General features: G+C 40.2%; 2 protein-coding genes across 2 annotated transcripts; both read right to left on the bottom strand.

Annotated features, from left to right (window-relative positions):
- Positions 1–114: 114 nt before the first annotated feature.
- comtb (catechol-O-methyltransferase b) lies at positions 115–6,603 on the bottom strand. The gene is made up of 6 exons (XM_063911229.1): positions 6,306–6,603; positions 4,444–4,615; positions 1,336–1,453; positions 922–1,115; positions 443–574; positions 115–365 (listed from the first exon to the last, which is right to left on the bottom strand). Coding segments are annotated over exons 1-6 (798 nt in total). The 5' UTR covers positions 6,308–6,603; the 3' UTR covers positions 115–185.
- Positions 6,604–6,858: 255 nt separating this feature from the next.
- Positions 6,859–16,892, bottom strand: LOC134883086 (SRSF protein kinase 2-like). Its single transcript, XM_063911228.1, has 15 exons — positions 16,731–16,892; positions 15,032–15,332; positions 14,545–14,653; positions 14,355–14,442; positions 12,992–13,079; positions 12,292–12,398; positions 11,978–12,143; positions 11,829–11,854; positions 11,672–11,728; positions 10,727–11,096; positions 10,417–10,508; positions 9,090–9,197; positions 8,918–8,987; positions 8,745–8,837; positions 6,859–7,614 (listed from the first exon to the last, which is right to left on the bottom strand). The coding sequence occupies exons 2-15, from the start codon at positions 15,258–15,260 to the stop codon at positions 7,430–7,432; spliced, it is 1,788 nt and encodes a 595-aa protein (XP_063767298.1). The 5' UTR covers positions 15,261–15,332; positions 16,731–16,892; the 3' UTR covers positions 6,859–7,429.
- Between the last annotated feature and the right edge of the window lie 338 nt (positions 16,893–17,230).

The raw sequence follows: 17,230 nt of genomic DNA, 5'->3' as shown, positions 1-17,230 counted from the left end.
ATTAGATGCTTGAATGTGGCATCACTACTGCCGCCTGCTGTACTAATGTAGACAGAGTGCATGAAATATTAAATCTATCATGTGGTGATAAGAAAATAAAGCACGCGACACAAATTCCTTCACGTTATGTTTAATTTTTAGAAAAACAGACTCAGTGAAACCAAGAGGTCTACAAGCACCTCAAACTACCCTAAGAAGACGGACTTCTCCAGGCCGTCCTCCACTTTGGTGTACTCCAGGTGAGATTTGAAGTATTGGCTCTCGTAGCGCGGGCTGCTCCGCACAAACTCCAGATACTCAGGAGCTCCGGGGCAGATGACGTTGTCTGCCAGCAGGACGCCGCCTTTTCTGAGGAGGCCACACTCCTGATGGGAAAAAGCATCATTTATGCATCATGGCGGAAAGCATCAAAGACTTTAAGCTAAATAAAAACAGCACCTGCCTCAATCAGTTTTGTGTCTGGGAGGTAACGATCCTTCCAGTGATCCAGGAACACCAAATCAAACGCTTTCACCCCAAACTGCTCCTTCAGTTTGGGGATTAAGTCTCCAGATGATCCTTCGACTAACTGGATCTAGAAAAGAGAAACCAGCGGTGGAAGAAGTGCACTTAAGTAGAAGTATTACCATCAGAAACTCTTTACTGTCATTACGCTTCGGTATAACAAAAAGTTGTTGCCTTTACTTACCTTTTATATGGCCAGATCATAACTCATGGGTCAATAAAATGTTTGTATTTAATGTGAACCTGATTAGTTATATTTACCTAACCTTGATAAATAAATGCATTGAGTAAAGAAGTACAATATTTGCTTCCAAACTGCAGCGGTACAATACATGATTGAATGTTAGTTTCCAAAATCGTAAGGAACACACCGGCCTGTACACATTAATGATTGCTTCTGAAATGGTGCAACTCTACCTTGTCCTCCAACCCCGCCCAAGCGATGACTTGTCGAGCAATCACAGCGAATTTGGGGTTAAATTCAAGCGTGATGAGTTTGGCGTGGGGGGGCAGCAGGCTGGCGATGCGCACCGTGGAGTACCCACAGTACGTTCCCAGCTCCAACACTGTGGACGGGTTCACCTCAGACACAACGGAGTCTAGGATGCAGCCTGCGGCGATAAAGGAATATATGATTATAAAAGGAGATATTATTATCAATGAGCATCATATTATACTTAAGGCACCAAAAGTAAAAGTACTTATTATGCAGATTGCTCTATTCCAGAATAATATATATTGTATGTAAAGTCAAAGTACCTCAAAAATTGTAAGTACAGTAGTTGAGTAAATGTACTTAGTTACTTTACACCATTGATTAAGAGACAGTACCTTTCTCATCCCCCACATTCATGGCCCACTCCTGGCTCCTGCAGTACTGATCGATGGCTCTGACCACGCTGCGAGGGTCCCCTCTGGTGGCGTTCTGCTGTACTGCACCCAGGATCCTCTGGAGACAAAAAAGACCATACTTAGAAAAGGGCTTTTAAAAAATGTCTTTAAAGTCACCAACAACACAACATTGAATATTCATGCACAACTACCTTCTCAAATTAAATAAAGCAGAGATGACATGCAACTAGATTTAAGTACAAAGTTGAGGTACTTTTCATGCCACTTCTACTCAACTCATATTGAATTTGTAATTCTACGTCATTTATTACGTGTCACTTGTTAGTCGCTTTCATCCAAAACATATGAAGAGCAACCTCAGATCGTCGAAATGTATTCTTCATTTAAAAACATTTGAGGGTTTTAACTCATCGAACAGGAAAATATGCAGATTTTCTTCTAAATGTGAAATAAAAATACATTCAAATAAATCCTGATGCTGTCACTTTAGGCTCTGGGTAACGTTGACGGCATTTACACGTTTTTTAAAAATCAACTACTTATTAAATTCCAACAACTAAGAAGAAAGAAATGAAGATCATAATAAGTGTACAAAAACAACAACGGTACAATTCTGCTTTTACATTCATAATTCATCAGTAAGATAAAACATTTGAAAAGTCACATCCAACATTCTGGCATTAGGTTTCGACATTTTTTAGAGAATCATTAATTAAATATTCCCCAGGGACTACAGGTGGATGCTGGTGGGGAAGAGAAGCCTCAGCCTTGTAGAAGCAGGGCAGCAGCGGCATTAGCGAGGCAGAGGGAGAGATTGCAGCTTAAATAGAGCGCCAGATTACAGAGAATGAGTTTGGTTGGTTGAATGAAGGGGTAATGCAAATCACATGTATATGGATCATAGGTGCTCAAGGTGAACTGGCCTGAACTAGCTCACAGGCTTCGCTCCATTTATTGCATTTTTAAAAAGAAGGCTGCTTCATATGAGCCTGAAGGGAACATCAAGTTAACAAGGGGCCAGTGGTGTTAAATACATTCAGAGCAATATCCTGACCTGATGTTGACCAAGGAAAATCACATAAGGCATAACTATATTGGTTTTCCTACTCCTCAGCTTGTTTTCTGATCCTGAACATCATGGCTGCCATCAGCTGATCAGCACCATGCCCTGCTCATTGCTGCACAGCTGTCTCCTGTTACCTCCATAACCTGTTCTTTATAGGCAGCAGCTTGTCAAAGTTGTCAAGCCTTTCTAGGTAGTGTCAGTGTGTCTTTTAATCTGTTGCTGAGTCACTGTTTGTCCTGCGTCTTAGGGCAGAGGTATAAAACTTGTTCTGGGCTTTCTTTGCTCAACCTGATCTTAAAATATACACCAATCACGTGTTTTTACTGATCCTGCATCTCAGGGCAGAGGTTGCTGTGTATCTACGGACTCCTTCACTCTCCTGCTTGTTTTTGTTCCACCAGTTACTGTGGGAAAAAATGCAACCGAGTCTCAGGACAGCATGAATAGAAAGTCCAACCTGAGCAGAGTTTTAATCAACTAGCAAAAGCAAAAACACCCAAGAGAGTTTGCAGAATGGCCAATTTCTACGGGTTAAAGAGCTACATAATACAATTTTTCAGGGATGCAAACTCTGAAATGAGAGCTCCAGCCTGCCTCACATCTAAATCTAAATAATTTAGAAATTGTACAATTACTGCTTTTTTTTTAAAGAATCTTTTGGGCAACCAGTGCCTTTAATATAGTGACAGTGCAGGTCAGAAACAGGGAGACAGAGGGGAAGACGCGCGGCAAAGGGACCCAGGCCGGATTCGAACGCGGGTCCACCGCAATTACTTTATTCATTTAAAGAGCCAGACTGCGAAAGATGTGATCATAGAACAACAAGGGCTAAAGGATGTGGGGTGTGTGTGTTTGCCTTTTAGAAGGAGAGTTGAAGAAGCTTCAGCCCTAATTGATTAGCATAAAATAGTCCTTAATTTACAAGATAAGATTTATTTAGTTTTGTTTCAATATACAATGTTTTTAAGTCGTTTCGAGAGCATTATCGAACCACAGGTCTAACCTGAAACCATAGACCTTTCTTTCCCAGGTGTGACTAACACAAATCAGTCACTGCTTTGTATTAAGCTCCTGCTATGACAAGCCACAAGCCTATAATTTAATAAAATACAAATTGAATCTCCTCCTGTAAACACTAGATGCTAAAGTAGCCTGCCGTCAATCTTCCCACAGAGATGTAAAGATTAAAGCTGTATAATTTCCAGTCGTGAGAAAATGAGCAAAGCATCAGAATGAAATGTAACAACACCCAGGATAGATGTATGTTGACTCATAAACATAGTGATGAAGAAGTTGTGAAGAAAATAGAGATGAAAAACATCTATCTTTGACTACACAATGTGTGTGTCGTTTATTACCTGCTAAAAAACTAGAGGGAGAACCGTTGCTATGTTACTCTGAACATTCTAAGGTAGCATAGCAACACACTGACACTGCCCGACTGTTACTGTGAGTAAAACATCACAGGAAAAGAAACATAACAGAACATCTTATGGGCCATTATGTTTATGCTCATTTTCAGGTTCATATTTTGTGTCTCTGGGACATGTCTCCATGCTTTAATGTTCAGAAAGCTCTTTATGTTTCTCATACTGCCTGTGCTGCAGCACCTCTTTTCACCCTCTGTCTGAAACCAGAGCCCAGACTGCTCTGATTGGTTATCTCACCGGCTCTGTTGTGATTGCTCGACCACTTAGAGATGTCCCGCCCCTTAGCCTGTCACGTACAATGTGTGGGAGTGCTAGCCAATAGAAGTGCGAGTGTAAGGTAGTGATGTCACTATGTTATGGAAGTACACAAAGGAGTCCAGTGGAGACGTTTCACGCAGGTGTGTGGGAGAGAAAACATAAATACTATGGCTCTATGACTCAGATATTTCACGTAGTGTGTGTGGAGACTTCTTTTTTCATTTAATAAGCCTACAAGGTTTCATCAGTACCATGTCTCATTCTCTTCCACCTGTATGATCATTAATGTCCATTAGTGGGGCTAACAGTCGGGGGCTGGTGATTAATGCCCACCTGAGGACGTGTGGACTGGGTCACAGTGTCCAGTATCCGCTCCACAATGACATCATGCCAGATCAGTGCGAGTCCTGCATGGTACTGAACGACAGCGGGGATCACCCATCTGTAGAGAGCATACAGGAGAGCAGCTCCACCGGTGATACTGTAGAGAAGAGTCAGCCACATCCTGCAAGCAGAGAATCAAAACATAACTTCAGCATGGTTACTTATACTGACGCATTATAGAAACCATGATAAACGATGCACACAATAACAACACATCTGCAGGAAATAAATGAAAGCTCTCATATCTCCCCTCTCCCTTTGTGTGAGGCTAATGAGATGGGTGTTTACTATGCAGCGTACAATACACTCTCTCGGCTCCTGTTTTCATTATCAGTCACTGCCACGTCCAAGCTGCACACCCACACGCATCCCAATGTGCCGGTATCACTGTAGGATATCATTTAATATCCACTGCAATACGAGCTGGTAAACACACAACACAGGCCAACTCCCAGAAACAAATAAATGTGTTGATGAATCTGAGTAAAAAAAAGAGGGAGAAAGGCACAGCTTGAATCCGCAAACAAGGGGCTGTTTCCGTGGAGATGCAGAGAAGAGCACAGCTGGAAACATTACCTGCTCCTATAATGTAACTGTGGGAGAACAGCAGGGTTTGAGGTAATTACTTTTGATGTGGAGTTTGAGTTGCATGGCAACTGGCTGAGGGTTAAAATGTGTGTCACAAACAGGAGAGCGCCGGTACTCTAACCTTTACCTTGGCGTCTTCCTGACAAACACACCGTGAGAGATTTACAAACAGAGAGCAGATCTAGCATGGTTTGATGAACACGTGCTTTTCATGTTCTCATCACTGTGCAGAGAGACATTCACCAAGTTTAATCCCGGGCATATGATTTAGAAATTCCATCGCTGTGCAAATAACATCAGGAAAAGTTTCAAATAAATAACAGGAATATAAAGGTGATCATTATTTCAGAAGCAGAATACCTCATTTATCCCAGGTTGTGACAGTTGCTCCATTTTGGAATTTTATAGACAAATAAACCAATACAGAAATATTATAAAAATAGTTATAATAAAATGTAATTGATGATATAAAAACATAGGGTGTTAAAGTAAAATGTCCAATAAAGGAAATCAATCTAATAAAATATAACATAAATATTCATTCAAACTGTTAAGAGTTCAAGTGAAAATGTGCTCAAAGAAACTAAAATAAAGGTTGATTAAATTAAAGGAGAAAGTTTATGTAAAATGTCAAATACAAGATACAATTAAATCAAATAGAATACAAATATTTATATAAACATAGGAGTTAAAGTGAGAATGTGCATAAAAGATACAATTGAATAAATATATTTATACAAACATAAGAAGTTAAAGTAAAATGTTCATAAAGATATATAATTAAATAAAACAGAATAAAAATACTTATATAAATATAAAAGTTAAAGTGAAAAGTCCCATTACAATTTTATAATATACACATCATATTTTTTACAGTAAAATGTCCCATAAAAGATGACAATTAAACAACTAAATTATTACTGAAAATATAAAATCTAAATATGGATACAAACATAAGATAAAATGAAGGAAATATGTAATATATTTGTTCTGAAAAGGCACTGAGGAGTGTCACCAGCTAGGTCAGTTTTGGCACTGAATCTGCTGTAGCCAGTTTCACAACACAACGGGTGCACACACTCTCCAGCTCAAAACAGGAATTAGTAACAGCCTGAGCCGTGGTCTCTCTTGAGCAACACAGGAACAAACACATGGTAGATGTACAATAACACATGGTGCTTTCTTTAAGGGTCTCTTTAAAATCCAACAGAAATGAGACTTACATGTGAGGGCAGGCGGCGCTCCCTGTCTTCTCTGCCCTTCTCTCACCGTTAGAGGAAAATATGTGAGGCTTCTAGCAAGCGGACATGTGCATGCCCTCATGTGAGACTAACTCCTCCCTCCTTCCATCCCCCTCTCCGTGCTCTGCTGAGAGAGAGCATGCACACACACACACACACACACACACACACACACACACACACACACGCTCAAGGATTCCTTGGCATTTATCCATGCTCACTCTGAGTGTTGTTGCAACCACTACTATGCATACTGTCTGGATGTTTGAGCTGATCATTTATTTATGTTATTTCTAAGATTACATTCTTAACTTTCTTTTCAAAAAGCCCCTCAAATGCTGTGACTAACACAGACTTGCTGTTCTTGGAATAATACAACCCTCTCCAGTCCCCTCCTGGGGTTTTCCTTCAAGATGACTGAGTGCTGTCTGAATAAATCCATCTCATACTTCAGACTGGTGCACCGCTACCTTTCCAAAAAGCACCTCTTGAAGGTGAGGTCTTGTTTTAAAAATAACTGCAGGAGGAAAAAAAACAATCTTAGGTCAATTTATTGATATTGAAGATAGCTGTGATCATAAAACAAGGTGGGTTTTCCATTCAGACAAACGTTCTCTTTGGTCATTGCTATGCCTTAATTAGAAGAGACCGACATTCAAAGAGGCCATAATATGCTTTTTAGGGTTTCCCCTTTCCTGCAGAAATCCCTGTGTTCCCACCAGAGGGAGTTTCTCTCCCATACACTGCCTGAAACGCCTCCAATGGATACCTTTGTTTACTTCTAGAACATAGTGACATCACTACGAAACTCTTGCACTTCTATTGGCTCCAGCAGAATGTAGGTGACCTTTTGGAACATTAAAGCATGTCAGCATGTCACAGTGGAGGCACAAAATACACATTTTAACCTGAACAATAGCATAATAGGGCCTCTTTAAAATACTTAAAGACAAAGGAACCTGATTAGGGAAAAGGTGATAAAAATTCAGGTGATAAATATCTATAAAAGCTGTGCTCGTGATGCCAGCACCAGACAGACTGCTGTACATCCCATAGTTGTCCAAGCCCCATATCAGCTATTCCACTGGGCGTTGAACAAGTCATGACTAGAAGGAGATCCAGGGGTGTTTCAGACACTGGGCGGCTGTGGCTCTTTTCTCCGGCTGCAGCTCCAACATGGTCAGGAGGAACGAGCTGAACTGCATGGCTTCCTCCCGCGGCCACTCGTACTTATCCAGCAGGATCTCCAACAAACTCCACGGCTTCAGGTTGGAGATTTGTCGCAGTTGTCCTGCACAGGAGTTAAAAGTGGACTGAAACACTGCTTTGGTTTTCTGTGGTATTCAAGCAGGTGCATGCAGTTTTTGATCATTGCGCCAATGTGTAAAAACTCCACAATAAGCTTACATTTAAGAGGCCTCCGAAAAAAACTACACTCCTTGACCTCCTCTTGGCTCTGTTTTAGGGCTTTAGAAAATCTGGCCAGTGACGCAAGATTTTGGCAAAGCACAGGTCATCTCAGCAAAGGGGCTGTTCCTATTGGTTCTTCAAATGCTAATGCACATCCCTTAAGTTGGTGAAAGCCTCATTTGACCTTTGAATACCCTGCAGAAAAAGTAGCTATTCCATGATTGGCAACAACTTCCTACACTGCAAAGCAACCCAGAAGTGGAAGACTTACATTATAAAAATAAAGTCTATAAAGTGTATTAAACACAGAAAATTACCGAAATGTTAGACAATATGGAAAAAGCGTCTCAGCAAGAGAAAAAAAAAGTCACAAATAGTTAAGCTTTTTTCTAACCGTAGCCAAAGGATTAAAAGAGCACAAGTTTGCAAAGAAACCCGGACAAGAATTCCTATGCCATCTTGCAATATCACATTACAGGGATCACAATTCCTACTGTACAGAGATGATGTTTAAAAAAGAAGTAGAGTGGCGTGAAGAGCTGCAGAAAAAGGCCTTCATTTTCAAATGATGCCGTTTGGAAATGCCTTCCTGAAACTTTGAAGTTTATATCTCAAAGATCAGTTCTGTTATCTTTGGCTTGACATATAGGGATAAGTGTGCTTTGATCTCCAGTCCCAGAGATTCCCGCTTGGAGTCATCAAAGACATGGAGTCTATAGAATTGCATATTCCAAGGGCTTTCATCCGTGTGTCATACGCATGTGTTACTTCATTTTACTCATATTGACTTAACAGACATTTAAATTAAAGAATTATTATCAAGTTCATTTGGACAGCCGTACTTTATCGCAGTTCCAGTATATAAGTTGTTGATATCAAGATATTAATTCATGTAACAAAGCACTAAATCCTGAATGTCCTAACATCAGACGCTGTTTACTTGGCAGTATGATGAGTTATTATGAACTTCTAAAATATGACTTCTTTTTAAATCAATAAATATTACCTTACCTTTATGGTTGAAGAATCGTTTGGAATTTCTTCCTGACAGGGCAAACTGGGATGGAAGGGATCCCAGCAGCTCAATGATGTGGGCAATGTGATCTAAGAGGTGTCAAAGCACACTTATTACTAGCCCTATGAGATTTATCACCGTCAAATGGGATGCAGTGAACAACACAAACCTTCCTCGCGGCAGAATGCGGCTCCTGATTGTGGATCGAACAGATAGTCCCCTGTGGCCAGCTCGAAAGCCTACGATATACAAAAAGGAATGCTAAGAAATGGCATTAATGGAATGAAACAGAAAGGAAAGAGAGGAAAAACACATCTTCAGACAGGTAGTTGCTGAATTACCATGCAGGCAGTGCTCCAGATATCAGACGGTGTGTCGTAGTCGGCCCCGATCAGAACCTCCACAGAGCGGTACTGACACGTCTGGATGTCTTCAGTGAAGTGTTTGTGCTGAAGACAAGAGAGAGAAGATATGAATTATTATCATCACTCCTCAAGAAGTAGTTGTATTCCTCTTCCGCTACATTCAAATGAACTACAACTTATTTAACTTTCTACATGAAATGAATTCACGCTTTTTTGATTAATGTTCATATGATAGTTAGATCCTCAAGGCTCTATCCTGGGGCCTCTTCGTTTGAACATCTACATGCTTACTCTGACTCTGATTATGGAAAACAATCACCTTAACAAAATGTCAAGGGTTAAAGGATTTATGTCTCAGCTGAATTTGGAGTGGACAAGACATCTCTGACTTTGTCTTTACGGCTCTCACCAAACAAAGAAAGCAGCAGGTCCACTGAAATACTCAAGACTTCTTATTACATCTTTTGTTTTACACAGCACTGTTTTTTATTTTCTTCCATTTAATACCTGTCTTATGCTGTTTTGACTTGTTTCCATTGTCTATTCAAGTTTTTAAATGGTATTTGAATATTCATTTATGGTGTATTTCTTATGCAATTTGTCCCGGATGCTTTGATCTTTTATGTAAAGCGTTTTGAATTTCCTGCAGCTGAAGTGTCTTGTAAAAAATGCCAGTGGAAATATCATCAGAGGAAATAACATCATTGTCTCTTTTCTCTGAGTCAGCCAAATGAACTGAGAAGCGTAACCAACATCACCACCGGGTAGTTCTGAAACGCTCAAGATTAAACGGTACGTCTCTTTCAAGTTGCGGTTCAAATCAGCCCACACTTGTCTCACTGAAAACACATGGCAGCTGTGTTTCTCACTGCAGGGCATGATAAGTATGGATACTGTGCTCTACAGAAAGCACCAGTCACATGTGGTTGTATAAAAACGATGGATTGGGAATGTTTGAAACTTGATAAGTGTCTCTTATAAAGTCTGCCTCTCTGTCCTCCGCCTGCTATCCTCCATCCGTCCACCAGATGCCCTCAGACTCTTCCCCCGGTCCAGTCACCTGACTCTCAGCACCACCTGCTCACCTGTTTCCACTTTCCCTCAGCCCTGCAGAATATTTACAGGCACATTTCCACTCATTCCATGCCAAATCAACAATGTTGCTTTGTGCCTTTTCAGCTTTTTGGCCATCTGTGCTGCTCATGCACTTTCTCCCTGCCTTATTTCTGTCCACCCATGGAATCTCAGTAACTAGTTTTGTAGGATTTTTAAGGTTTGGTTTGCCTGTTAAATAATGACTCACCACCCAGCAGGCATTGCCCAGGTCCGCAATCTTGATGAGGATTTTTTCAGCATTCTTGGGCTTTAGTAGATCCAAAAGTACATCTGAGTCACCTAGAATAACACAACATAATGATTAAAAAAGCCTTGTAAATGCAGACTACCAGGACAGACTGTTAGTTTACTGATGATACAAGGACATGCAAAAAGGAACATACTAGTTGAATAAACCCACTGAACCTGTCCCAAATGTAAACATTAAGTTTCCACAGGAAGAGAAACAAACGGCCCACATCACACTTTAGGAAAAACACAGTTGTCCTGCGACTGACCTCGGGGAGAGCATGGTGAAGGAAGAGGCATCTCTTTGTTTGAAGCCTGATGTAATAACCCTGATCTGGAGCCAGAGACGGGAGCCTGTGTGTTGAGGTCCGGCCACGAGCAGATGGACTCTCTGTGGCTGCATGGCGCAGAGTCCGGTCCATCTTCGAAAAGCAGCGTCTGCCGCCTCACTGTGACGTTAGGACCCGCTGTGAGCTTAGAGGGACAGGTGGAGCGAGGCGTGGTAGGTGGAGTAATGTCTTCAGAGAAGGAAACGTGAAGTTTGTCTTTTTTATTTTGCTCAGATGCGTTTTCCTGTCCTCGTCGACTCCTGTCTTTTCTTGTCAGTCGCTTAATGGGGCTCCTGGAGACCTTGCTGGACTACAGCGGTGCCATCAGTTGTGTGAAATAATAAAAGGTGGGCATTGAGTAAAACAAGGAATGATTTACCACATGCCTATTAAAGACTAACATGCAGGTTAACGTCACAAATGAGGGATGCCTCTCAATGTCGAGCTAATTTGAATGACTTTAATCATGTTTGCAAAAATGACAGATAAGATTTAACATTTTAATGTCTCATTTACAACAGGTAAGAGTTTAGACAAATGAAATGTGAAATACCTTTTTCTCCTTTGAAAATTGTTAGAAAATCTGATTTTCATTTGTCCTAAATATTGCTTGAATTTGTGGTTTTTATATTGTTCATTTTAAATGATTTAAATGTACATATTTCTTGGTGCACGACACAGTGGGGTACGACTTTATTAATTGGAAATGAATGCATTTTCCAAATTATTTGAAGTAACATTATTATGCTGAAGTTAGTAAGCTATTTGGAATTACATTTTAATTTGTACATGAAATGCCATAAAGTACCCTGTGGGCTTCCAAAGCACGCTGTGATGTTGTCAAGATGCAGTTAACAAAAGCAGACAAAACAATATCCATCTTACCCACTCCCCAATAGTGTGGAAAACTCCGGTCAGCTTCCCCAACATGTTGGACAAACTCTTTAGAAGTCAAAGCAGAAACACAGATGTCATTATACATGACAACAAAACAAAAATGTTTCATAAAATAATAATGAAGTACACATTTCAGGAAGCACACCTGTTTTTCTCTGGAGCTTGTTTTCACTGGCAGGAAGCAAAAATATCAAATATAAGGAAAGGAGAAACAGGATGGAAAATATCCTCTTGTTTTTTGCATTTAATCAAGATGCCTTCACCAGCATATTCTTTTAAAATGAAGTCAGTTACCTGTGGAGCCAGTGAAAGCAGAGGACACTGGCATCTGCCACAGCTTTGTGTTTGCCGCCAGGTTCTGAATGTAAACCTCATCCACCCTCAGCAGGATGTTTTCAGGCTTGATGTCTGTGTGGATGATCTTGCATTTAGTGTGCAGGTAATCTAAACCCTGCAGAACCTGTGATAGGAAAAGAAAACAAAGTCACTGTCACTGCAGCCCATGTCATAGAGGAGCAAATATAGAAGATAATCAGTTTAAAAAGAACCCAGCCAGTGGTGAAAGAAAGGGAGGACGATGTAGGATGGAATAAAGGGTTGCACAGCACCTGTCTGAGGATGCTCTTGACGCAGGGCAGCGGGAGGCCAGTGTAGTTGGATTTGACGATCCACCTCAGCAACTGATGGCCCAGCACCTCCAGAACCATGCACACATCTGGGGAGCAGTTAAAGACTTTTGTTTTATACTGTACAGCGCTGGAATAGAGGGTTTTGGGGGTATTTTTGAGAGGACAAAATCCCATTGACTCAATCGTTTTATCTTTTTGAATTACTGAATAGTACTACTGCACACAACTATGGAGCCTCAATAATCAGGGCCTCTCCCTCTTGCCTTTGCCTACAAAATGTATCTCAGAGAGACACGTAACAACCAGGAAGAAACTCAAAATGACCATAAAGAGACAAAAAAAATACTACTTATACCCCAACACAACTACAACAAAATGCAAAACAGCTGCAGAGAGACTCACATCAGCTATGAAAAGCAACCACAAAAGACAAGAAAAAACTGCAAAGAGACACACAAAATACGACCAATGCAATCATAAATCAACACAAAACCTCTACAAAGAGACACACAACACCAGAGAGACGCAAAATGACTACAAAGAGACACAAAAAGTCGCTTAACAGATCAAACATGTGGGAGACGTGGCCTTTTGCATGTCTGTGCCTAGCGGCCCATAATCTGCATATTAATGTCTGACATTTTTAGGTTGGAACATTACATGTTTCTGTAAAGGATACGCTCTCCATTTGCTGTAGTGATCCTGAAGTCATCAATGAGATGCACGATGGTCTCACGGTTTGGATCTTTGGGGTCAACGTCCCTTACCTGATGATCATATACAGAACATATTATAATATCAATACAAATGTTTTATAAAGATAAACACACTGTGATAAAATGACCTCATAACAGCTATAAAATGCAACAACAGGCACATTTCTTTATTCAATTAAAAATAAATAAAGCTACAGTGTGAGACATTGGTGGCTTCCTAATTGTGTGTATTAAAAAAAGTCAAAATATTTGCAAATAATGCTGATCAACACGAAGAATTAGTATAATGATACGTCATATTAAATGTGTATTTCAAAATGTTGTTTAGTTCGCTCTGTCCTTCTCCACATGCACACACACCACAGTAAATTTCCCCCATCTCTAAGAAAGACAAAGTTAGATCTTTTCCACCTAATACACTTTTTGTTAGCAAATAGACACTTACTTACAGTCTACAAACTAGTGTTGTCACGATACCAAGAAAATAATTGCGGTTTCGATACTTTTTCTTAAAAAAGGGGAAACCGTCTTAAATGTCATTATTGTGCTTTATTTCAAACCTGGGGGAAAAAAATCCGTCAAACAAACTTCTTATAGTAGATGAACTACATTATTCAAAAGTTTACATTAACTTTGGATAATAACACAGGAGAAATAAATGGAGTGCTCTCTTTTCCCCTCTCCCTCGCTCCCTCTCCTGACAGCCAGTCGTATCCGTCTCATGCAGCTCAATGATCCAGTAATGAGTGACCCGACAGTGAATAATAAACATATTTATAACTAGTTTAGCTGGTTCCAGATGTAGATAAGATAGTTAAGTGTGTTAAGTCTTTTTTTGCTCCGTGCACCGGTCCCGTCACAACGGGCGGAGCTGCTGCGGTGATCATGAGGAGCTGCGTGTTCTCCATCAGCAGAGATGTAACCAAAATATTTCCAAATTTCGTTTCTTGCGTCTTTTTTTGTCAACAAGCCGAGGCGCATCGGCATAGCACTCGCACATGCAGCCATGCTCTCGTTTTGTCACATGATATGACAGCTAGAGCGTGCATGAGAGAGGGGAGGCACTGCAGGCACCGCTGCAGGGAGTGGAAGCAGAGTGCTGAACACACACAGGAAATACGGCTGTTATTAAAACAATGTCATTCTTAAAGTTCCGATACTAATGAAATGGGGGAATCGATGCTTTTTTAACGGTAGGGTATCGCGATACCTTTCTAGTATCGGTGCGCCGTGCAACACACAAAGACATATTTCCTACGCATTGGTACTCTAAAAATGACCAGAACAAGTAAGCATGTTGAACAAAGAAACAGGGGTCACACTGACACATTTCAGGAGTTTGATCTCATCCAGTGCAGTCTCTGTGAAAGTTTGAGCACTCTTCACCACCTTCAGAGCCACAAAACGCCCCTTCCTGCATGCAAACAATGATGGCAGTTAGCTACTATCATGATTAGATCATCTCTATGTTATCATGTTAAATATGATGTTATCAAAAACTTAAATGTTTACTTACACCATATCCCAGCAGAGCCATACAGTAGAGAAGTGGCCCCATCCCAACTTTTTTACCACTTGGTAACGGTCAACGAAAATATCTCCAATCTCTACGTGGTAGTAACCACCTGCATGAAAAAGAAGAAGGGTGAGGAGGAGGACGAGTAGAAAAAGAACAAAAAAAAACGTTATTAATGCTTGAGGGAAAACTCAAAACTTATACTGTGTTGTTAATTGACATTACATTACATCACATATAAAGTGCCAAAATACACAAACAGCACCATTACACATTAATGGAGAAGGACCAAAGAAACTTGGGAGTTTAATGCGTTGCTTAAGGACACATTGGACGAGCAAAAGGAGGCAGACTGGCTCCTCATGCTGGTGGTCTGTACTTGGAAGTCCCGAGCCAAGTCCCTACAGACTGAGATAATGCTGCCGAAATACCTGAAAGAAAAGCTCTCCATCTGTGTGTTGGATTTTGGTGTTTGGCTGCTTCTTACCAATGCCGTAGTCTTCTGGATTCTCCTGTTGCTCGTCAAAACATTTCAGAGACTCAGGTGAATGAGGTTGTGTCTGTGCAGCTGGAGGGCTGTGGGCTGGCTTTGAGGAAGCTTTAGGTTTTCCTGCTGGGCGTGGGGAGGGGTGATGACTGGGTTTGACCGGGATAGTTAGATTAGAAGAGTTGGCTGTAATGAGAGCCGATATAGCGGCAGCATATGAAGACGACATGTTCAATGGAGCCTGAAGAGTTCGAGCATAGCTGAAGATGAGCCCAGAAGACAGCAACACTCAGGGAGAAAGCTGCAACAAAAATATGTTTTCAAAACTTCTTCAATCATGCCTAGATATCTGAAACAAGAGTTCACCAGCTGTTTTTCTCTGTCAGCTTGTTTGTGCTTTAAGTCACTGTTTGCAGGAGCATTGACATTTTAAAGAAGCAGTGAATGTGTGCGTTTATTTTTAGCAGGATGAATGGCATGTCAACGTAAATAGCTCCTGACACTGGCCCAGCTGCAACTGAACTCTTCCTGCTAGTGCATGGAGTACTGTGTGGACACAACAGTTGTAAACATGAATGAGTAACAGTTCAATTATTGAAGAAAAGCAAGACACTAGGTCCAGCAACCTGAGGGTTTGAGATGTCTAAGTGAAAGATATATTTTGGGCCTTAACCAAGAAATTCCTTCCTCCCACCTTATATAACTTCTTCATCACGTGACCATTTTCTTCAATTGAGTTTCAGGAGTTTCACTGTGCTGCTGTGATTTCACTAAACAGTTTTTTAAGTATTGTTTTCTGGAGCTGTATGTTATTATTTTCCACTGTTATTTTCCCCTTTAATATATCTTAATTTGATATCCTACTTTTATATTGTGTCAGCTTTAATTTAACCCTGTTTTTTATTTGTCAGATAGTTTACAGATATGTATCTTCTTTTATATTTTCAGTCTTTTATTACATTTTATCTTAATGTATTGATTTGGACCAGTATTTAGGTGAGTTTGTAACAGAAATGTTTGCTATTACTTGTCATGTCTTGTCAGTGGCCACTTAATAAATAACGTTTGACTAAAAACAGGGTACCTTAGATTAGTTTTAGTTAGTTTCAAAACGGCAAACCAAACTTTCTACGATTATAATATTATTATTATTATTATTATTATTATACAATATATAGCAGGACAGGTCCATGTTAGCAAGTGTTAATCAAATGATCATGTTCTTACAAGGGATACGTCTCTAAAAAATGTTGTATTATTTAAGTAACGTGTAAAAATAAGACTACAGACAACTGTCATACTCATTAAGAAGTTAGGCAGTTGAGTAAGAATTAGCTTAGCCGTACATTTCGACTGTTGGCTTTTACCTGAAAACATGCCTAAAGGGACAGTAGTAGCATGATATTAAAAGTTTAGAAGAGAGAGAAACACATCTTGTAGCAGCATACAGTAGCTCCTTTTCACACAGCTGCCATGTTTCAAATCTAATTGGATGTAAATAAGATTTGGGTACTGCTAGCTAACTTCGGTTGGTCTTTTCCAGTTGTTTCATTACACGTTAAGCACTTCTTAACAGCTAGCTTAACTTTTTACTTTCTACGCTGCTTGATATTTAAAGCCAAGCATTTTAAAAGTTCACTTGGTAACTCAGCGAGTCTCACAATAGATACTTAACAACATTAGAGGAGGAGCTACTTACCCTCTGTGTGTACAATATATATCCAGTTTTAACGTTTGTAACACGGGACATAGAACGCCACGAGGACTCAGCTCAGCTCTCGTGCTGTGCTCCTCGCACTGTTCTGTTCAGGTCCAGGAATAGCAGAGCTGTGCTGCTGAACACACTTCACGCTATGTAGATAGCTGGTCTATTTCCAGAACGGGCGAGGGGCTCATTCTCATATCTATTATTTCACCTTTGACTTTCTTACAATAAGAGGGTTTAAAAATACTAGAGGCCATCATCAAAATATTTAGAATAATTATAAATCAAAGGGAAATAAAAACAAAACCGTTGTGTAACAATATTCAAAGCCTTAGGTCAAAAGGATTCATTTCAAAAATAGATTTTCCAATAGGATGAAAGTGAAATTGTATTATATGAGCTAGCACAAGTCGTTTTGTATTTCTCAAAATGTGACTTGACTTGGAGTGTAAACTTTACTGAAGGTGTTTCAAATCTATTCACGAAAATGTATT

Source organism: Eleginops maclovinus, chromosome 20 (genome assembly GCF_036324505.1).
Source record: "Eleginops maclovinus isolate JMC-PN-2008 ecotype Puerto Natales chromosome 20, JC_Emac_rtc_rv5, whole genome shotgun sequence".
NCBI classification, from domain to species: domain Eukaryota; kingdom Metazoa; phylum Chordata; class Actinopteri; order Perciformes; family Eleginopidae; genus Eleginops; species Eleginops maclovinus.
This window is presented reverse-complemented; position numbering and strand designations above follow the sequence as displayed.